Source organism: Acanthisitta chloris, unplaced genomic scaffold (genome assembly GCF_000695815.1).
Source record: "Acanthisitta chloris isolate BGI_N310 unplaced genomic scaffold, ASM69581v1 scaffold23562, whole genome shotgun sequence".
NCBI classification, from domain to species: Eukaryota; Metazoa; Chordata; class Aves; order Passeriformes; family Acanthisittidae; genus Acanthisitta; species Acanthisitta chloris.
The window spans coordinates 155,438-175,501 of NW_008659571.1; the positions used below are offsets into that span (position 1 = coordinate 155,438).

Below are 20,064 nucleotides of genomic sequence, written 5' to 3' on the forward strand. Positions count from 1 at the left end.
AACTTCAAGAGCAAAATAAAGGAAAACAGGGAGTTTTGTGTGTAGAGAGCTGCGATTGATGAGAAGGAAGATTTGGGAATAAGTGATGGTCCTTGAGGCTGTTAGACTTGTGAAGGGGAAATAGGAACAGATGTTCTTGTAGAGGCATAGAAGAAAAGAAAGCAGTTCCTGAACAGCTTCCACTCTGAACATCAGAACACCAGGAGACAAAAAGGGAGGCCCCAACCCAAGCACTTTGCTGCTTCAAACAGCACGAGACACCACCCTGTGCTGCCTCTGAGACAGAACATCGACACGAAAATGATCTAGGAAAAGCACAAACTGCAAACTTTGAGACTTCAGTTCTAGCACTAAAACTTACTAACCCCCAGATCTTTTTAAGTTAGCCCTCACTGCTGAAGAAACACACAGAAATTCTGCCATTTTACCTACAATGATAATGACACGGTGCAGATAATTGGGAGCATTTAGCCTCAATATTTCGTGTGACTTCTGATCTATGAGCAGCTAGTTGTGTAAAATTAAAACTCCAGCCTGATTTATACTGTATTTCATACAGGCCACATAGGCAGTGATGCTTACAAAACACTAACCCTAAAACAGGGTGCTGAAGAGTTATCCAATATATTAGAGAGAATTCTTACTACAATCAGACTGTAATCTAGGAGTGCCTGACATTTTTTGCAGAGATTTCCACATGTGTGTATGGAGAGAAATTGCTAATGAATGTTCTTGAAACAATAAAACCGTGTCTCAGGAACTCATTGAATAGTTTTGGAATATTGGAGGAATTTCTTTTTCATATCAAAAGGTTTGTATGAAAAAGAATTTCTGTCACAATGGAATCGTTATTATTGGTATTATTCCTGGTGGTGATTTTACAAAAATATGATGCTTTCCTTATACCAGTTAAAAGAAAATTCAGTACATATAAATATACAGGTTTTATGGAGCAATTTCAAACTCTCCTTTCTACCTAAATCCCTTCTGCCTGTACTGCCGTGGGCAATACGACAATAATGTCAGAAGTCAACCAGCAGCTCTGGTGACTCCTCCTTTCATATCTGAGTTTCTCCACACTTTTGCCTCGAGGGCACCTTCATTACAGCCACTTTCTGGAGTTTGAACCCAACAAAACCCAAGACAACAATAACAAATACTGCTAATTGACAGCACCTATGAAGTCCCCAGAGGTTGGGGATGTGTAAATAAGAGGTTATTTCCTGAGCAAAGCAGATTTCTGACCCCTGGGAGTAGACACGTGTACACACACATATTCCATTTTCTGCTTCAGCTCAGCCATCTACCACAGATGCTCCATCACCCAACACATTCTGCATCAAAAAGGCATCTCCCACCACACCAGAAGAGGCACTGCACTGGCCTGTCATGAAAATTCTTACAGCTCTGTATCCCCTCGCTGACAACACCCAAATCAGCCACGGGATATGTCAGCAGATTTGCACAAGCCAAGTCTAACTATCAAAATATCACACAGCAGCACTGGTGATGGGGAAAACAGACAGGATTCAAAACTATACCATGTTTTATAGATGATAACATCTCAGAATACACCTGGAAGCTGAATTTTATTTATTAAACTGCTTGTTATAGCCTGTCATATTCTGTCAACTAGATGAAAAAATCTGCTTTGGAAACTTCTGTCACGCCGACTAAGAAATAAAAGAAGAAAATCAATCAGCTGGTATTTCGAGACCAAAGTGGAATGGCCAAGCATGACCAAAGAAGTGTGCTGGGGAATTTTGTGCTGGAATAATCACTGTCTTTCTAGCTTTGTATTCACTTGCCTCAAATTTAAGGACTCAGTTGTCTGTCCTTCCACCTCCTAAATACCTGCTACAAGAAGGATGTTCACAGTTGGGACTGAATCTTCAGCAAACAGCAACTTCCAGGAATTTCTTGAGGGTCTTTTCAGCCACGAGGATTGGAAAGCTTTTGAAATAACCAATTAATAGTTCTTGTTATAAATTTAAATTTTTATCTGTTCACTTACTTTGGCTTAATCCAAACGCATGAAATATGCCAGAAACATCTTTTCCTCTAACAGACACCTGTCTGGGAAGCAGAAATTGCTGGTTCCTAAGCAGTTTCCTAGTGAAGAAGTGTTTGATGGAGGACTTTGTTGCCCTTCCCAGAAATGACATGGATTTCCAGTGACAAACAATGTCCATTCAAACAAACACTTCAAGTGGTGAGAGCCTAAGCTGACTGAGTGACTTCAAACAGAGGAGAACATATTCCTTCCACACATTCAGGCACAGTTTGGGCACACAAATGCCCAAGCAGAGGTTCCCAGGAGCAGGTTTGGTGCTTACAGCTGGCTCAGAGCACAGGCAGGGGAGGCTGAACCTGTCAGCACATTCCCTGGGATCTCCAGGATTTCTGTAACATGAGAAAACATTCAGCAACCTCTCAGGATGCGTATTTTTCATATCTCACTGCTTGTAATGAGGACTGAAGGCAAAGTTATTAAATAACTCAAAGACATTAAGAATGTCACCAACTGCAGTTCTCAGGTTAATGACTCTGCATCAGAGGTATCACCAGGCAGAGAATTCAAAGGGTCAGTTTTAATACCAGTGCTAATTCTAAGGGAAAGGTTCCTGGGCCTAATCCAAAAGCTTTCTTAGGTCACTGTGTGCCAATCAGCAATTTTTCTTCTCTTTTTATGCTCTTCAAATCTGATCTAACTCAATAAGATGGACCTACGTAAAAGAGTTCACAGTATTGGAGGGAAGTGGGAACGGTAAACTCCGAAGAGACAACCTGACTTTGGAAAGTAGCTACCTTATTTCCCCCTTATTTGCCCATTTTATTCCACAGACTTACATAAATACCTGACCCATAAATTTGCTCCAAAGCCTTTTCAGTAAAGCCTTTTCATTATTTCACCATATTTACAGAGACTCCTAATTTGTATTTTTAGGCAGCGATACATTAAAGTCACTGAAATCTAATAAAGAAAACATATTAATAAATTATTTACCAATGCAAGAACCTGCCTTGGTCCATCTGCCAAGGTAACTACAAGACAGGTATTTTACTCCTCAGAAAAAAATGCATTCTTAAAAATAATCCTGTAAATAAAGATCTATTATAAACTTAATGTAAAAGGTGTGACCTTGGAGCAATTCACACTTGTCTCTTGCATAATTGCCCTTGTATTTATAAACCTTTCAGCAATGGTTATCACACAATCACAATTATATGAGTCTAGATGCTTTGAAAATTAAAGCTTTACTTTCTATTTACATTTTGTGACTCTAAGAGTTAACAGTTTGCCTTGGTTTCAGGGGTTTGGGTTTAGTTTTTTTTGGGTTGACTGACTGATGAAAGATCACATCTACTCTTAGGCCACTGTTTAAACAGTTGTCAGTTCACTTGCAGGTTAAATTTAACAACAAAAAACTTGTGGAAAATGCCTTTACCCAGAATAGAGCACTGTGCTTCTTGTCTTTCAGTATTCTTAGAGGACAGAAAATGAAAAAATATAACTGAATTTTCCAGTGAACATTTGCACTGGGCATGTCACTTAAGGGTTTGGAAGGAGAAACCCTTTGCAACCCTTAAACTCATTACTGCATCCACTGCTGATGAAATGACTTTGGGGTCTCCAGTACACTCAAAAACCAGAATGAACATGACTTCCCTTCTAATCTGGGAAGTTTTTCACATATCTCAAGAGGAGAATTCATGAACACATTTGCAAGGAAAACTGCTTTTGTGCAAGTATTGATACGTCAAAGAAACAGCATGGAGAACACTTGAAGTGTTGGCACCTCTCATACACTTTGCATAGACATTGCGTGGTACAGCTTCATGCTCCTAGTTCTCTGTCTTATTCCTTTCCCTCTCCATCTGGATGCTTTCAGACTAATTGTTGGAAAAGTCCTCTCTCTGGAGGACAGCCCCCATCACCAGGCCTGTTGCTGTTTCAGGTGTTCTGCACCTGCTCATTCCCCTCCCCTCACATCCCAACTAACCCAGTCCTTTGGCAATGATTAATTTTAAACAGCAGAAAACCTCTTTGCCACTAATGAAATACAAGAAACAAATATGCTTATTCTTTCATTACCATAGTCTCTGGCCATCTGAAAATATTTCACTCGGCTGACAGAAATGATGCAAAATTCCCATTTCCTTGGGGCAATAAAGGGAAAGGTGTTCTTTAACAAATTGAGAAGGGATAGCTGCCAGATGCAGAGTTTGGAGGCTACAATCTGCTGGAAACACAGTGAGGCACAGCCCCAGAGCCCAGACTGGGGTTCAGGGCCAGACAACTGGGCTAAAGGAGGAGCATCACTGCTGAGCAGCTCTGGGCAATGCAGAGCAAGTCACTTTTGTGGCAAATATAATCTTCATTTCTACTCAAAGTCTGCTTGAATTCTGGGTAGGTCTGAAGACACTGGTTGTTTATGAATTTTTCCTATGAAATTTTACTCTGGTTCACCCCAAACATCCATGTGAACATGTTATCCACATCTGGATAATAACCAACAGTATTAACTGGGGAAAGAACCTGCCAAAAGATCAGGCTTTGCCCAAACTGTTCCCATTGAAGACATCATGAACAAACCCATTGATTTCACTGTGGCAAGAGCTGGGCCAGTGCCTTTTATTTCTCTGGCCTGTGTGAGGAGTTTGAAATCTCTCTTGTCATGCAGTCAAACAGAATAATTGTACCAGCACTAAAATCCGGCTGGAAGGCATGGCCAAATTCTTTTCTGGCTCATTTCACCTTCCCAGTGCCAGAATTCATATGGAAGTTTCTGCAAAGCCTACACAAGGCTGTGTCAAACACAATCCGTTCCCATACAATAGAGATTTTTTCCAGGATATATACTGAAGTAGATGAATTTAAAATGGAGTTTCAGTGGGTAATTGTGCAGGTAAAACGTGGGGCTGTGTCCTGGGGGGAATTCTGTAACTGTTTCCTTGCACTAGTGATGTCAAAATACAGTGCAGATTATTCAGTGTGGTTTTCACTCACACTCTGACATGGCTGCACAGGCAGAATGCTGGTGGGACATAATGATTAAAGACATTTGACAAAGAATATAACATGGTAAATTTTATATAAAAATTCCCACCAAACAACTGCAGTCTTACAAAGATGTTTGACTTTGTTGTCCTCTAACGTTAAGCTTGACCATACTTCCTAAAAAGATGACGAAAGGGTGTGGAGTAATTGAGATTTAATGGTATTTCTCCTTCAGAAAAATTAAAGGTAGGGCTGTAACTGGGCTCTCACCCCTCTGCACTGAGACTGCCACAAATTCTGCCCCACCAGCACATGCAAACAGATCACCACAACTGGAGCAACCTCGTGTCAGCTGACTTTTAAAGAACTGTTGTTGAGGAATGTTCTCTTCAGCCCTAATTACCTTGAAATTCTTTTGATGAGAACAAAGTGGCGCATTTTTGTCTGGGGCTGAGATGACTCAAACTGGGACGTGGGAAACAAAAACTGTGTATCCTGAGGGGTATCACAGCATTTGCCTATAATCATTACAATAACTTCCATCATTTTTTGATGCTAAGATTTCACAGAAGTAGTACCACTGATAAATTTTAGTGACTTAATTTTCAGTTGTTGCTGTCTTAATTGTTAAGAGAGAGCTCAGGTTTGTAAAGTTATGTCAAGGTGTATAACACAAAACCACATTCAATAGATGCCTTCAATAATTTCTTTGTTGTTTGAAAACTTCCAACTTACAGCAAAGCTGGCATTTTATGGCCTGCAGAGCTATAAATCATTTTTAAAATCATGATGATATTACTCAAAACAGATGTGAAAACATATGTTTGCCACGGTTGTATAAACCGCTTACTTGTCATACTTAATAAATGTTGATACTTTTATTTTAACTACATTCCTTCTTAATAACTTCGAAAATCTTTTCCATGGTAAATATATTTTGCCTTAGTCAAAGTAATGGCAGGTTCTGGAAAACAAAGCTGGCTCTGTATACAAATTACTTGAGTATTTTTTGCAGAGCTGCACAGATCACAGTCTTTGGTGACTGTCCACGTCGGACTCTGAAAAACGTTCAACCCAACTTTGGTGCACCAGAGCCCAAAGGAATTATCACAAGAGAACAAGAACAGTATTATGAACAGAGAACCTCCACAGGAGTGAGACAAATCACTGAGGACCAACCCCATGGGTGTGGGGGGACAGAATTGGCTGAGGATTGCCAGAAGCAAAGACCTGACTGTCCTACTTGTGCAGCTCATCACTGCTGGGTGTATCCCAGAGAGGAGCTTCCTGCAGGAACTGCAATATACATCTGTCAAACAGCCTGGAATTGCTGCATATACAATGCCTTTAAAATTTTAACTTTTGTCCCACTCTAATGTCATCACAAGGCTTTGGTTGTGGAGCTGTGAGATGACTTGAAAAGTACAACTTGACAACAATTAACATCATGTTCTCATGTTTTCCAGGAGAAACCTGACCTATGCAGCCCAAGCAGAAATGCACAAACTTTATTCTATCTTTCAAATGATAATTGAAAATGTCTCATGATTTTTAAGCACCTTTTTCTGATGCAGGTGAATCGTTAGACACTAAACTAATCCTAAAAATATCCTCCGAGTGCATGCAGAACTAACACAGGTATAAAGACATATTTCCCAGTAGATAATCAATTAAAGAAAGGTAATATTATGCAAAAAAATGTAAACCAGGAAACGACTAAACCTTTAAAATTTTAATCTTTAGGTGAATTATGGCACACAGACTGTTAGCACCAGATCTTTGTGATTTCATCCCTGTTACAAGGAATGCTCAAGGACCACAGGACTCTGGGAATTGGGTTCACAGGTGGTGGGGGTTAAATTATGTTCACGCTTTTGGAGATTTCTGAATTGTCTTTCTGGATTCTTAAACTGTACCTTCCTTCATCCATCCTGAGTGACAGGACTGCTACCACCACCACCAACTCCATCATTTGCATCTCTGAGCCCCACAGGATATCGAATTGTTCTGCTGAAAAATGACTGAACATGTGGCAAGAAACCATGCACAGTTCAACAAAATTCAAATCAACTACACTTTCAGATTTAGATTAAATACTCACTATGTAATTACTACAACGATGCGATTTTTTCAGCTTAGGTATGGCTGAGAACTGCAGCCTCTGGTGATGGTCTGGAAATGTCAACAGGAGTCAAGAGGGAAGGATTTAAGCATGATGATCCAGAAAGAAAATTATCTCAGAATGGCACAAAAGGGCTCTTTCGGGGTTCATGAGGAAAGTGCGTAAATGCCTAGAGAAACTAGTGAATAGAAAACAGCTTTTGCCTTCAAGGAGAGTTGAGCACGAAAATACAAAATATAAGGAGGGAGTTTCAGGCTCTTCCTAGCCATGACTGGATCAGTGTCAGATCTCTAAGGAACAGAGCTGATTGCGCAAAATCATGAAACTGCTCAAATAATTTTATATACTCAGGGCATGTGGAGCCTCCAAATCCTCTTTTGAGCAGCTCATTCAATTGCCTATATCTGTTTTTTTTAGTTTTCTCTGAAAATACAAGAAAATCACCTCAACCAAAACATAAATCAGTTTGTGTTTCCACTTATGATAAAATCATAGTAGACTTACATTTAGCTTATGTTGTCTCCTCTTTCTTCTCTTCACATCTTATCCACACTGAAACCTTAATATCTCCCTCAGATAAGCCTTCGCAGTATTTTTCCAGTACTGATTTACCTTCAGTTTTTTACCTTCAATTAAAATTACCTTTTATTTCTTCAACTCTATCCCATCTTCTGGGCTTTTTTTGCAGCCACTCCTTTTGTCTGTTGCTATCTGCATCTACTGCCAGGATAAACCTCTCACCTATTAATATTTATTTTCTGCTGTATTTGCAAGGAAACAAAATGGATTCTTCTTCCTTGAAGTGCAGCCACAGATGCCACAAGTCACTAAAACACTTCCTCAGGGCTTACCTGCACACACCTGTGCATTCACCTCCTCCAGAGCCCAAGGAGCACTGCAGTGAAAACCCAGCAGAGGAGGCACTTCCCTGCCTACAGCACAACCACCACCTCTTCCCTTGCTGCCTCTCACTCGAGAGGTAATGTATTATTAGACACAAAAAAAGGCTTATTTCCCTCACCTAGAGCATCAGAGCAGCCTGCACACACATCCCCTGGAGGCAAACAAACAATACCATGTGACTCACCAAATATTTGCCAGGAACTTCATAAATAATTGAGGCAAAACACCGACAAAATATTACCCTGATACTATATAAACAGAGGGAAGCAAAGTTCTGATTGCTCACACGTCCATGTGAATTCACTGGATACATTATTCATTGCAATTATGCACTTAGTACTCTTAAATTTATAATATAATGTCATTGCATATGCAGAACACTGGAAAAATACACAGTAACTGTAATTAAATGCCTGAAATGGGAAACAGTCTGTAATTTTACCTTTCTCCTTCGGTATTTTTTTTAGGCTGGTCCCAGTTTCTTGGTCAATGAGTTCTCCTTCCCTGCTGTTGGTCAGCATAGCTGAAAGAATCAGAGGGCACAGTTATATGACACTGTCAGTAAAAAAAGTCAGGAGAGAGGAAAATATTAAATTATATTTCCTCTTGGTCAATATTTTGCTATTTTAACACTTGGAGCCAAGTAAAATATGCAGCAACAGCAAATCTGCTCAAGTTGATTAAACAAAGATACCAGGATAGAACACAAATTACTACTGAGATGAATATGATTTCTTATGGAATGTTCAAATTAACTAATTAGGAAAGTACTTCACAGAAACCATTCTGGGGAAAAACACATTAAGGATTTAAGTATTAGTAATTACCTATAAAGCAGAAAGCTTCATAAAACCCCAGATTGACAGATCCTACCCCAAAATTGATAGGTGACAGCAAAAACCCAATACACTGCAGTGCTGAAGGAAATGCTTTACTTAGCACCTGCAAGATCAGTGAGAGGTGTGAAGTTTACCATTTCAGGCTGCCTATTGTCTTTGGTCTTGTCTGATCGAAACATTTCCTTCTCTGCAGTCAATCAATTACAGACTTTAAGGTTGTTCCAGTGAGGACACTTGTTACAAACTTCATCACCGTATTTTAGGGAGAGCTTTTTTTTAATTGCTGGTGTAAAAACATATGTATTTATATCAACAGAAAGTATATAATCCATATCTTTACAACAATAAGCACTAGACATCGACCCAGAGATACCAACAGTCCCTTTCTCTGCTGCTACAGGAAGTTACTTGTCCTGTGTATTTCCAACCCTATTTTCACATGAAAAAGTTGAGGGGAATTTAATCACTACTCTCTGCCCTGTGTGTGCACATGTTTGGGCAAAGCAGTTCAGGTTCTGCTGACTCTGTGTAGAGCCAGCTGTGCTGTGTTGTGCTGTGGTGCTGCTGCAAGGACCAGAGCCAAAACTGCAAATCCCAGGAAGCAGCTGAGTCCTTACTTGATGGGAGTGAAGTCTACACTGACTTAGATGGACTGCACTGCTTTTGTAGCTTAAATCTAGCTCAGCAATGTCTGCATGGGCTCCAGTCCCTGAGAAGACAACAGTGTTGACATACGCTGACGTGAAGAGATGTTAATTGACTTGCCCTAGATCCCTCTTGGAAGCACCAAGAATAGGCTCTAAACTTCCTCTAGACTGAATTAGCATTTTAAACACCAGATCGATAGTGCACAGACTGTGAAAGCTGTGGTGGAGAGACCAAAAAAGTCAGAAAGCCCTCAGGCTCAGGGTGAGGAGAGAATGTGTGGGCACGAGGAGGTTTTTGGAGCACAAAAGTCATCACAGAATGTGTGACTTTCCTCCCATACAAATGAAGAAAAAGATATCTTGCTCTTTTCCAATTCCAGGTGCCTTCAGAAGCACTTTCTTACCCCAGCATGCCAGAGCAGCTGGTTGTACCAGAGCAGGGCTGATACCTCCTGCGCACGGGTGGTACTGGCACAGGAAGAATCTGAGGGAACTGAGCTTTGCAGAGTGTAGAATCTAACAAAACAAACTCTAGTGATGAACGTTCTGGGTATTTCTTAGCCAGAGAGTGCTTTCCTGAGTTTCACAGCTAACAAACTTCCCAAGGCCTGGAGGCCAGAGGTGCAGAGGTGTGAGCTGCAGAGCACTAACCAATTCTGTCTGGAGTGTTGTCCAGCTGGGACGGAGAGCTGGACACGCTGCTGCTCTGGTGGGAGGACGCGTGGCTCCCCGGCCGCTGGCTGTCCTCCAGAGATGGGGCTGGAGAAGGGCTGTCTTGAATCCTTTCCTTGAAACAGAAGGAAAACAAGGTCTGTGCAATTCGACTCATGCACTTCACTGAAGTTCAACGAAAAAAATTAAGCTGGCTTCAAACAGCAGCAATAAATGGTCTAAGACAAACAGTGAGCAGAACTCAACTCTTAAGAGCAGTAGAATCATCTACAGCCAAAGAGCTGAGTTTGCTCCATGCAATGTGTCTGAGCTTAGCTTTTCATCTTTTGCCACCCTTTTTTTTTTTGTCGGTAACTTTTTATTTTCTTTTTCACACACAGGAACATACAGGATATTCTTTCATGTTGCATTCCCAAACTTCTTTTAATCTACAGGTAGTAAAATTGGCATATATGACTCACCTTTCAAATAAACAATTTAGAGTTGGACTAAACTGTCACTTAATGCAGTCAAATTTGTAAACTCACTAAAATCTGTACATGAATAAATCAGATCAATATTTTCTCAGGGCAGAACCCAGACAAATGTGGCACTGGTAAGAACTTCACTCTTGCATGAGAAACACCACTGGCTAACCAAAACAAGAGTGTGCTTGCAAATTTGCATGTGTATATTTGCACATCAAACTTAGATATCAACCCCTCGTTGAAATACACACAGTCCTTGAGGTAAGTTTAAAAAAAAAAAAGAAAAATAAATTAGCAGAATGAAATTCTGCAGCTGTGTTATCTAGACTTGCAAATTGCCTGTAGATGCAACAGAATTTTCATCACTAAAAATCTCTGGGAACAGGTTAGACAAGCATGGCATAAGTCATAATTCATCCTGTTTTGAGGCAGGAGACTGTAAGACCACCTGAGATCCCTTCCAGCCCAGTGCTTCCACATGGATACTTTTCCTGCATTAAGTACAAACTCCAGCAGCCTTCAGTCCTGGTCCCAGGACCCACAAACCATGAGAATCTTCTGAAAGGGACAGATCATGGCCTGAGATACTCTTAAAATCCCTTCTAAGTTTTAAACCCTCTGTTACAAAGTCCTTCAAGGTGCAGTTCCAAGTGAGAGATGCTAAGAGGACAAAGCAGATTTACAGACCTCCAGAACTGCATCTCTGTAGCTGTCCCCATCCCTGGCAATCAGCTGCTCCCTGTGGAAACCCAGACCTGAAATATTATTTTCTTGTCTTAAAAAGGGAGATTCGCTTGCCCCCACCTCATTAAAAAGTCACAATTACAGTGTCATCTGGGCAAGCTGTCTCAGAGGAACTTTGTAATTTTTCCGCCTTTCTAAGCCATTCTAAAGATGTTTCATTAGGAACATGCAATCTGGCTGCTTGGTGGCAACTCACTGTGTGCTTTTCAAAACAAACTCAGCAGCATCTGAACTTTTAATGCAGTTTGCTAGATCATATCCTAAACCAATAACGAAGCTTTGGGATGAGAATGGTAGTTCTAATAGTCTTTCCATTAGGAATAGCTGATGTAATAGCTGCTGGTCACAATGTATTGGGGCAATTAATTAATTACACTGGCAGCAAGATCAACAAGAATATTCTGTTACCTATTAAATCCATCTCTCTAAGCAAACTCATCTTTGTATTTACAAAGATGTGTTGCAAAGGGAACGTGAGATTAGATCCTCCTCAGAGTAAGGGATGGTGTGTCCCTGTCCCAGTCACACCAGTGGAAAGTGTGGCATGGGATGTGGTTTTAATAGGGTTGTTACTGTACTTTAAGTAACAACTGAGCCTCAGAATCATGGAACAGATGTGTATCTATTACATAGCTGCTAGTCCTCCATGGATCTGCTTCACTCATTTGCTATTTAACGAACATACAATAACCAATAAATTCTGAATGGAGACTTTTAATTGCAGGATTTTTGAGTGGTGGTATTTAACAGGTATGAGCCTATTATGTTGAGTCACAAGGTCATAGAATTTGGAAAACTTAATGGGGTTATACAAACAAATTTTCAAATTCTGTGGGCAAAAAGTCAAAGTCACTGATCTTAAAGTCACAGAATAATCAGAGTTGGAAGTGACCCCTGAGGATCATCTAGTCCAACTACTAGACTCTAAGTCTCCAGTGCTTTCTTCATTTGGGTCTCCAAAAGAGAGGGTATAGAGCTTGCTGAGCTGAATGGAAGAGAGAACAAGAGTCAGGACTCTCTTGATGAGCTGCTTGCTCTGGTGGGAGCTTTTAAAAGTCACCTTCTTACTCCAAATATTCTCCTAAATAATGAGGAATCATACACACGCAATCCTGAGCAGATAAATCCTGTGTGTCTCTCAGCTTTGTGTAAATAATGGATTCCAAACAGGTTCCTGCTAACAGGCTACAACTCTGCCTGTAATTTCATTTGCCTGGATTTCAGCTAACAGTCCTCGTTGGCACTATTTCCTCTCTTTTTACCGCAAAGAGCACTCCATTTACAATTAGGATATCATTTTGAAATGATTAATTTTACTGAAGAGTGCATAGTTTAAGTAAATTTCATTGTCTATTGCAACCATGAAAATGAATAGCCAAGGAGAGGACATGCCAACTGTTCTGCAAAGAAAACCTAGGAACAAATATGACTATGAATTAACACTTAGATACCACACAAACAGCCATATATGTCATCTTAAATGGGAGTTATTTGAGTAATTCAAAAGCTGATGATTTGGAAAAGCAAAGTATTCTGAGCTCCTTCTGGTAACTGCATTTCCCATTGTCTCCTGCTGTAAAATAATCTCTGCTTCGAGCAATTTGCCTTCAAACTCAGGTTCTTGGTTAGAAATGCTCAGGCAGAAATAAGTGTCAAATAATGTCATTCTTAATCACAGAGCAAATCACTTTCTAAGAGAATTAGTTGATTACATCATCTAATGTCATACCAGTTACACAGATTTACACACACAGGAAACAAACAGTTTTCCCTGTAAGCAACAAAGGAGCTGAAATTCTCTCTGTATCACACAAGCTACGAATGAGGACAGAGTATCATCTTGTAAGGCTGAATAGGGACCAAGAAATTGTCTATTTCTACATGTTTGTGTGGAAATGTGGTGCAGAATTTCCCCCACTCTCACGAGTAACACCATGAAGAGACTTTTTTGCTAGTAAACAGATCCATTTTTCAGTCCTGTAATCAGTATGCATCTATTTAGCTACTTAACAGCAATGTGCTCTGGTTCATTAGGTAGCTACTGTTGTGTCTCAGCCTAGTTAAAATTTCACAGCAAGTTAATCTATTTTATTACAAATGAGAACACAAGTGATAATGTCCTCACCATTTTCCAAACACAGGGTTAACAGTATTTGTAACAAATCAATGAGGGCATTTAAATAGGAAAATAGCAAATCTAAAACCTTAACATTTTTTTTTTACACGTTGATGACTTCATTTTATTTGTCATCTCTGTATTTTACAACCTTGTTACTTTTCCTGTACTTTATCCTCCATCCCCCCTCCAGGACAGTGCTGGTTCCACACTAGGTGCACTCACAAAATTAGAGCAGCATTTCTACACAAAGCAGTATTTTCTCCAATTGTATTTATTCCTATTCATAAATTTGCAAGATTCATATTGCAGGTTCTTCTGTAATGAATCAGATATAAAAAATTTACAGATTGTGAGAATTTTATGAAAAATGAAAACATTTCTCAAGATCTCACCTATTTATCTGCCTACAGTACCTACTTTATCTTATCTTTCTTCTTCCCTTTACAGAGCTGGAACATAAATTCTCAAAAAGGACTTTTGCAGTATTTAATCCTCTTGAAGGGTAATATATTTGTCTCACTAAAGATCAGTGTCTTGCTCTGCCTCAGAAAATGTAGCTACAAAGCTTGACATTGTTAATTTTAGTTGTGATTTACGTTAACAGCACTGAAGTCATCGACTCACCCAATTTCCAGCTACATCCTTGATTTCACCTCAGTATCCCTTTCCTATCCCCTCTGAGGGAGAATTCCACACCAATAACATGGAACACTACATAACAGTTGCATCCACGCTGGTTTTATTTGAGATATATATGAACAGCTTACCTATTTTTGACATAACCATCTCAACTTTAATTCCTCACCCCTTTTTTTTATAGTATTGATCTTCATTTCATGTCAAGGCTTTAAAGAAATGATGCTGCTGGATTTGCCTTTATTTTTCTTTCTTCTTAGTACTAATGTAGCTGTAATTACTCTTCCAAATGTTAATCTATTAATGAGTTCCTAGAGGATTTAATGGCATTTCACTGCTGACAAGCAGGTTTTGGAAGTTTGTCTGAGTCCTGGATATTTTATTCAGACATTTACCTTGATATTTTGTATTTAACTGAGGTGCTGCTGCTCTATTCTACAGAGCTCTGCAGTGGCAGGAGAGCTGCAATTCACCCTAGCTAATGAAAGATGGAACAATGGGGATTTTAACAGTTTTAGGTCTAGATTAGAGGTTTCAACTGTTTTAAGGATGATTTTTTGCTGATGACCATGCTGGAAAAAAGGAGTTCCAACAGTAGCTTGCACACCAGTTCCCCACTGGGATGTTTATTGTGCCACATCTCTGTCTCCCAGTGCTTGCCAAATCACTATTTCTTTTCTCAAAATGGGCTATAGAGGTATAAAAAGTTCTAGAAAGCAGAGTCTGACTGCTCTGGCTGCAGCCTTCACCTCCTGCCCACAGCCACCACAGCCCCACGCTGTGCTATCACTGCTCCCTGGCTGAACTCTCTTCTCACTAAGAGAGAAAAACAAGTTACCACAATTTCAGCTAGCAAATCACTGATTTGCTAACATCTTTTTTCAGTTAATACTAAGACACAGATTTCCTTCCAATTGACCTTGGTTGACACTAATGCTATTTGAATTCTAATAACAAGTGCATTTTTAATAATGTTCTCAATTTTACAGTCCTTAACTGATGTATTTTGAGCAAAGGAATAAGTGGAATTTAGGGTTTTCCATGACAAAGAATAATCCTGACCCAGTAAGCAGGAGCTGTGCTACCCCCAAACTGATGCCAGACAGTGGCCAACAAGCAATATGATGGTCAGAGTCACTCTCTGGGCTAAAGAGCTGTTTGGTTTGCATTTTGAATCATTCCAGCCTGGAAATGAGCACACACAAAGAGTGTGGGTGACTTGTTGGTCTTCTGAGCTACTTATAGTACCTCTGATTGCTGTAGGTACTGGAGATGAACAAGGTAAACAGCTGGTCTGAAAGCTAAGATAGGATCTGTGTGTCTGAAAGCCAGCTGGATCCCATTCATCTTTTGCAGTGTACTGGGAAGTCACTAGCTTAAAATATGTACTTTGCCATTTAAAATGCAATTTTTTTTCCACTGTGTACATAGAGTTGTTTCAGTTGTAGTCAACTGGCAATTATTTTCCCACTGAATTTAAGAAATCATAAAAACTCTTCCACGTTTCCTGATTTTAATACCAGATGTTCTCTCACTAATTCCATTACCTCGTGACTACTTCCTATCAATCCATTAATTGCCAGCTGCTCAGCCAAACAGAGAACTGCAGCTAATCAGATGGTGTTGGGAAACAGCCAAACAGGAGCTGCCTTCTTCCCCACTTCTTAAATTAGCAGTCACTGGGACAACTACAGCAACCTTCAGTCCTGCAGCAAGATCTTACCTCCACGTTTTACTTGGAATCTCAAAGCACAAGAGTGACTAAAACTGGATCTCACAGTGGAAACTTTGTACTTGTATACCTCTTATGAATCATTTCACCCAGTGCTGCTGTGGAATAGAAGAAAGGCACTCCCAGGGCTAATGATGATAATGCTGTACCTCATCTACCTTATAGCTATATTAGTTATTAAGGACAAATGCAAATGACGAAGCCAATACCGAAAAGATCTGAGCCAGAACTAAGAGCTACTATGTGCTTGGCCTCACAATTTTCCCTTGCAAGCTCTGCAAAAAAAGGTTTCTTATTGGAATTTTTTTTTTCACTTGGAAGTTTAAAACAAGTATTCAATGCTTAAAACCTAGCAGGGAGGTGTCTGGGTGGCAGGGAGCCAGGCACTCCTGGCATCACAGGGAGAGGGATGTGCCTCCCTCCAAAGGAGGAGGTGACAAGGGTATTTAATGCAGTGTGGAGGGATCTGAACATCTCCCAGTAGAGTGGTTCCTCTGAATTGCAACCTGGAGAAGGTTGCAATTCAGCCTGGAGAAGAGAAGGTTGTGTGGAAACCTCAGAGCACCTTCCAGGAGCTGAAGGGGCTCCAGGGAAGCTGCAGAGGGATCTGTGTTAGGAGCTGCAGGGACAGCACAAGGGGCAATGGGCACAAATTGAAGGAGGGAAATGTGAGGCAGAAGTTTTCCCTGTGAGGGTGGTGAGACACTGGCCCAGGTTGCCCATGTTGCCCAGGGAGGCTGGGGCTGCCCCAACCCTGGCAGTGTTCACAGCCAGGTTGGCTGAGCCTTGAGCAACCTGCTCTGGTGGGAGGTGTCCCTGCCCAGGGCAGGGGTTGGGGCTGGATCATCTCTAAGCTCCATTCCAACCCTAAAATTCGCTGATTCTATGAATCGATGGATAAAAACATACAAACCTGCACACTCACTTCTCCTTCACCTCAAATACAGCCACAAAAATTAACCTTATAAGAAGCAAACTCCAACTCCCCTGTCTCACACATCACTCCCCTAACATATTCCAGCCCCATTTCAGCAAGAAGCTGCAATGAACATGTGCTATGAAACAGGACAGAATAAATCTAATAATGAGAAAAATAACATACACTGTACAGAAGTTTTATTTTATAAATGTTGTAACATTCTGAAAACAATTCATAATGGATTGACTGCACAGAGAGATATGAAATTAAAGTATGTTATAAATTCTGTAATGGGAAATGTTTCTATTCTGAGAAGAATTGTTTCAGAGTATTCTGAGATGGCCACATTTTTCTGGCTGTCAGGTAAATATTATGAATGTGAGTTGTACAGCACACAGAAAACAGCACCTCTCAGCAATAATTACACAGCCCATCTGTATTCTCTTCAGGGAATTTAAAATCATGTCGTATACATCCTTTACAAATGCCTAAACAAACCCACAAAATCAGGAGAAAAACAGAACTCAAAGAAAAAGAGACTCGAAAATCTCTACTGCATGTCTAGATCATGTTGTGCAAATAATGCTTTGCTCTGTTTATCAGTTTCTAAAGTACATCGGGCTGAAATTCTGCGAGGAGTATGATTTCAAGTACAAAGCCAAAAATGCTTTATTTTGAGTTTGTTTGAAACAAAGCATTTCAATTACATTTAACTTTTGTTTTCTCTGGGTTTTCCAGATGCATTTGACGCAAGTGCTATGTATTCCTAACTGGGACCTGGATAAGAGCAGAAAGAATAAGAGGAAAGTAGGAATCCAGCAAGCATGAGGGAATGACAACTGAAGAAAAATGGACAGCAGGAAACCAATTTTCAGAGCTACTCCTACTCAGGAGCAGCACATCCCTCAGCGGCTCCGCAGAGGCTGTTAGCCACAAGGCAAGGGAAGGAGCACAAGGAGGAGATGGAGGCTGAGACATGAGCAAGAGGAGCAAGGGAAGTGCAAAATATGTGGGGTGAAGAGAAGCATGGAAAATTTGGGAGAAAATAGTAAAGGATTCTCAAATTTCTGAGATAAGGTTTTGTCTCATTCCTCTCAGTATTCAGCCCATCCAACCTGCCATTGAACATCCACTGCTCTGTCTAGCCCAAACCATGACCAGAGTGTACTGCAGCTAAGTTCCACCCCAGACTGGTCCTCAAGACCAGGCTGGGAAAGCACTGCATACCTAGGCCAGCAACTGATTGCAGAGCACATCCAGATGAAGAATAGCTCTGGAAAAGAAGAACTGATAGTTAAGGGTGATGAGACACTGGCCCAGGTTGCCCAGGGAGGCTGTGGCTGCCCCAACCCTGGCAGTGTTCACAGCCAGGTTGGCTGAGCCTTGAGCAACCTGCTCTGGTGGGAGGTGTCCCTGCCCAGGGCAGGGGTTGGGGCTGGGTGATCTCTAAGTTCCATTCTGACCCCTAAAATTCACTGATTCTATGATAACTAATAGGACATTAGATGCAAGAGGGAGAAGAGAGAGGATGGTGAAGTCAGTGTTGCTGTCAAATTTTGCTTTTGCCATGAGACTCTCAATTACACAGACTCCTCAGAGCCATCTGAGCCAAGTTTCAAGCAGAGCAAGCTCCTTCAGATGTGCAGTAAAGCCCTGAATGACTGCATTTATCACAGAGGCACTGCCAGAACTGCAGCCACAGTGCTGCTGGTGGGTGCTGCTATAATCACATCAGATCATGTTATAGATGGCTAAGAAGGTTTTGTGAGCGTGGCCATTGTGCCTGCCTAATTTATAGTGTTCCTGTCAGGCAGAAATCAAGTTTCATAGTTATGACATTTCTTTCTGGAGCACTAAATGTTAACTTTGCTGATCCTGCATATCTTGGTAGAACAGCTTATTCCTAAATGGCAAACGTGATATAAAAGGCATAATGACTTCATTCAAAACCTTTATAAAGCAGCTGATTCTCACACCTATAGAAAACAGGCCAAGGGGTATTTTAGTCATCAGAGTATGGAAACAGATACACACTCAATGTCTTCGATTCATTTCTCCCAATTTAGGTGACAACACGATGCTGGGATTGCATTCCATTGAAAACTAGTCATTTTTTGTACTTATTAAATGCACTTAAATAATGTCCTTCAAGAAAAGTAACACTGCTGAGAGCAGCAGCAGCAATGCTCTTCTTTTACATGTTCATTTTGGACAAGGATTCCAGGTCACCTGGTCATTGTTCGGTGCTGGATGAGTGTTCATAAGGGAAGGAAAGGACAAAAGGAGCCTCATACTCTGGAACAAAATTCACCTACAGGTTCTCACTCAGAACAAAGGAGAGCAAGATGCAGCATCAGTTGACAGGTGAGAGCAACACAGCAATGGATCCACACGTTATCTCTGTCACGTTTGCTACTGGTGGATTTTCCTCTCCAGCATGGAGAGGAAATAATTCCCACCACAGTGCTGGCAAGACCTACTGTTGCTGTGGAGATATTGTGTATCCTCTAGTGCAGGTGTTGGGGAAAAAAATAGCTGTAAATGAGTAACTCACATCAGCAAGGGCCTGCCAAATAACACCCTGAAACCCAACTGCTTGCAAAAACTGTGATTTAAATTACAGAGAACTGGCATTGTTTACAAATACAGCTTTAATTTTCATTTGGACACACTGATAGCATTTAAAATATAATCAAAGCTCCTGCAGTCTCCTTGCTGCTACAAATATTCCACTGCTGTGTTCAAGTTAGGGTTTTCTCAAGAGGTCTCTGAACAGGTAAAGAAAAGGTTACGGAGTGAAATGAATGGAACCTCAACTAATGTCTAACAATTTAGTGACTTGCACTAACTAATGAACAGTTGGACATCAGAGATAGCACATTCTCCTCACCCAGCCAAAAACTGAGCAGATACCCTGATGATAAAGAGAAGTTTTAAACCTTAATCCTAAACAGTCTCTAATGGGGAACATCCTCCTGAATTTTCCCAGCCTCTTGACTCCAAGAAAGAAACAAAATAAACCCAAAAGTATTCAGAAGAAAATTTGCCCTAATTTGGAAGTGAACTCTCAGGAAAGAGGAAAAACAACCTGAGGCAATTTTGGAGATGCTCAGGGCCAGGAAAACAACAAGAAGAAAAACAAAACCCTCCAGAACCTCAGCAACAGAGAGATGTCGTATTTCATGCTGCAGTGATGTTCCAAAAGAGACTTGCTGTCACCCCTGAAGGTATGTTGGTATCAGCACATAAAAGCATGAACAAT

The 20,064-nt window shown here is 40.6% G+C and overlaps 1 protein-coding gene across 1 annotated transcript in view; it reads right to left on the reverse strand.

Annotated features, from left to right (window-relative positions):
* DACH2 (dachshund family transcription factor 2) overlaps window positions 1–20,064 on the reverse strand; it is a gene marked incomplete at its 5' end in the record, with an annotated part of 62,273 nt that overhangs the window by 37,380 nt on the left and 4,829 nt on the right. The window contains 2 exons of the mRNA XM_009069428.1: window positions 8,470–8,550; window positions 10,165–10,300. Coding sequence (XP_009067676.1) covers window positions 8,470–8,550; window positions 10,165–10,300 — 217 coding nt within the window. The remainder of the gene's footprint in view (window positions 1–8,469; window positions 8,551–10,164; window positions 10,301–20,064) is intronic.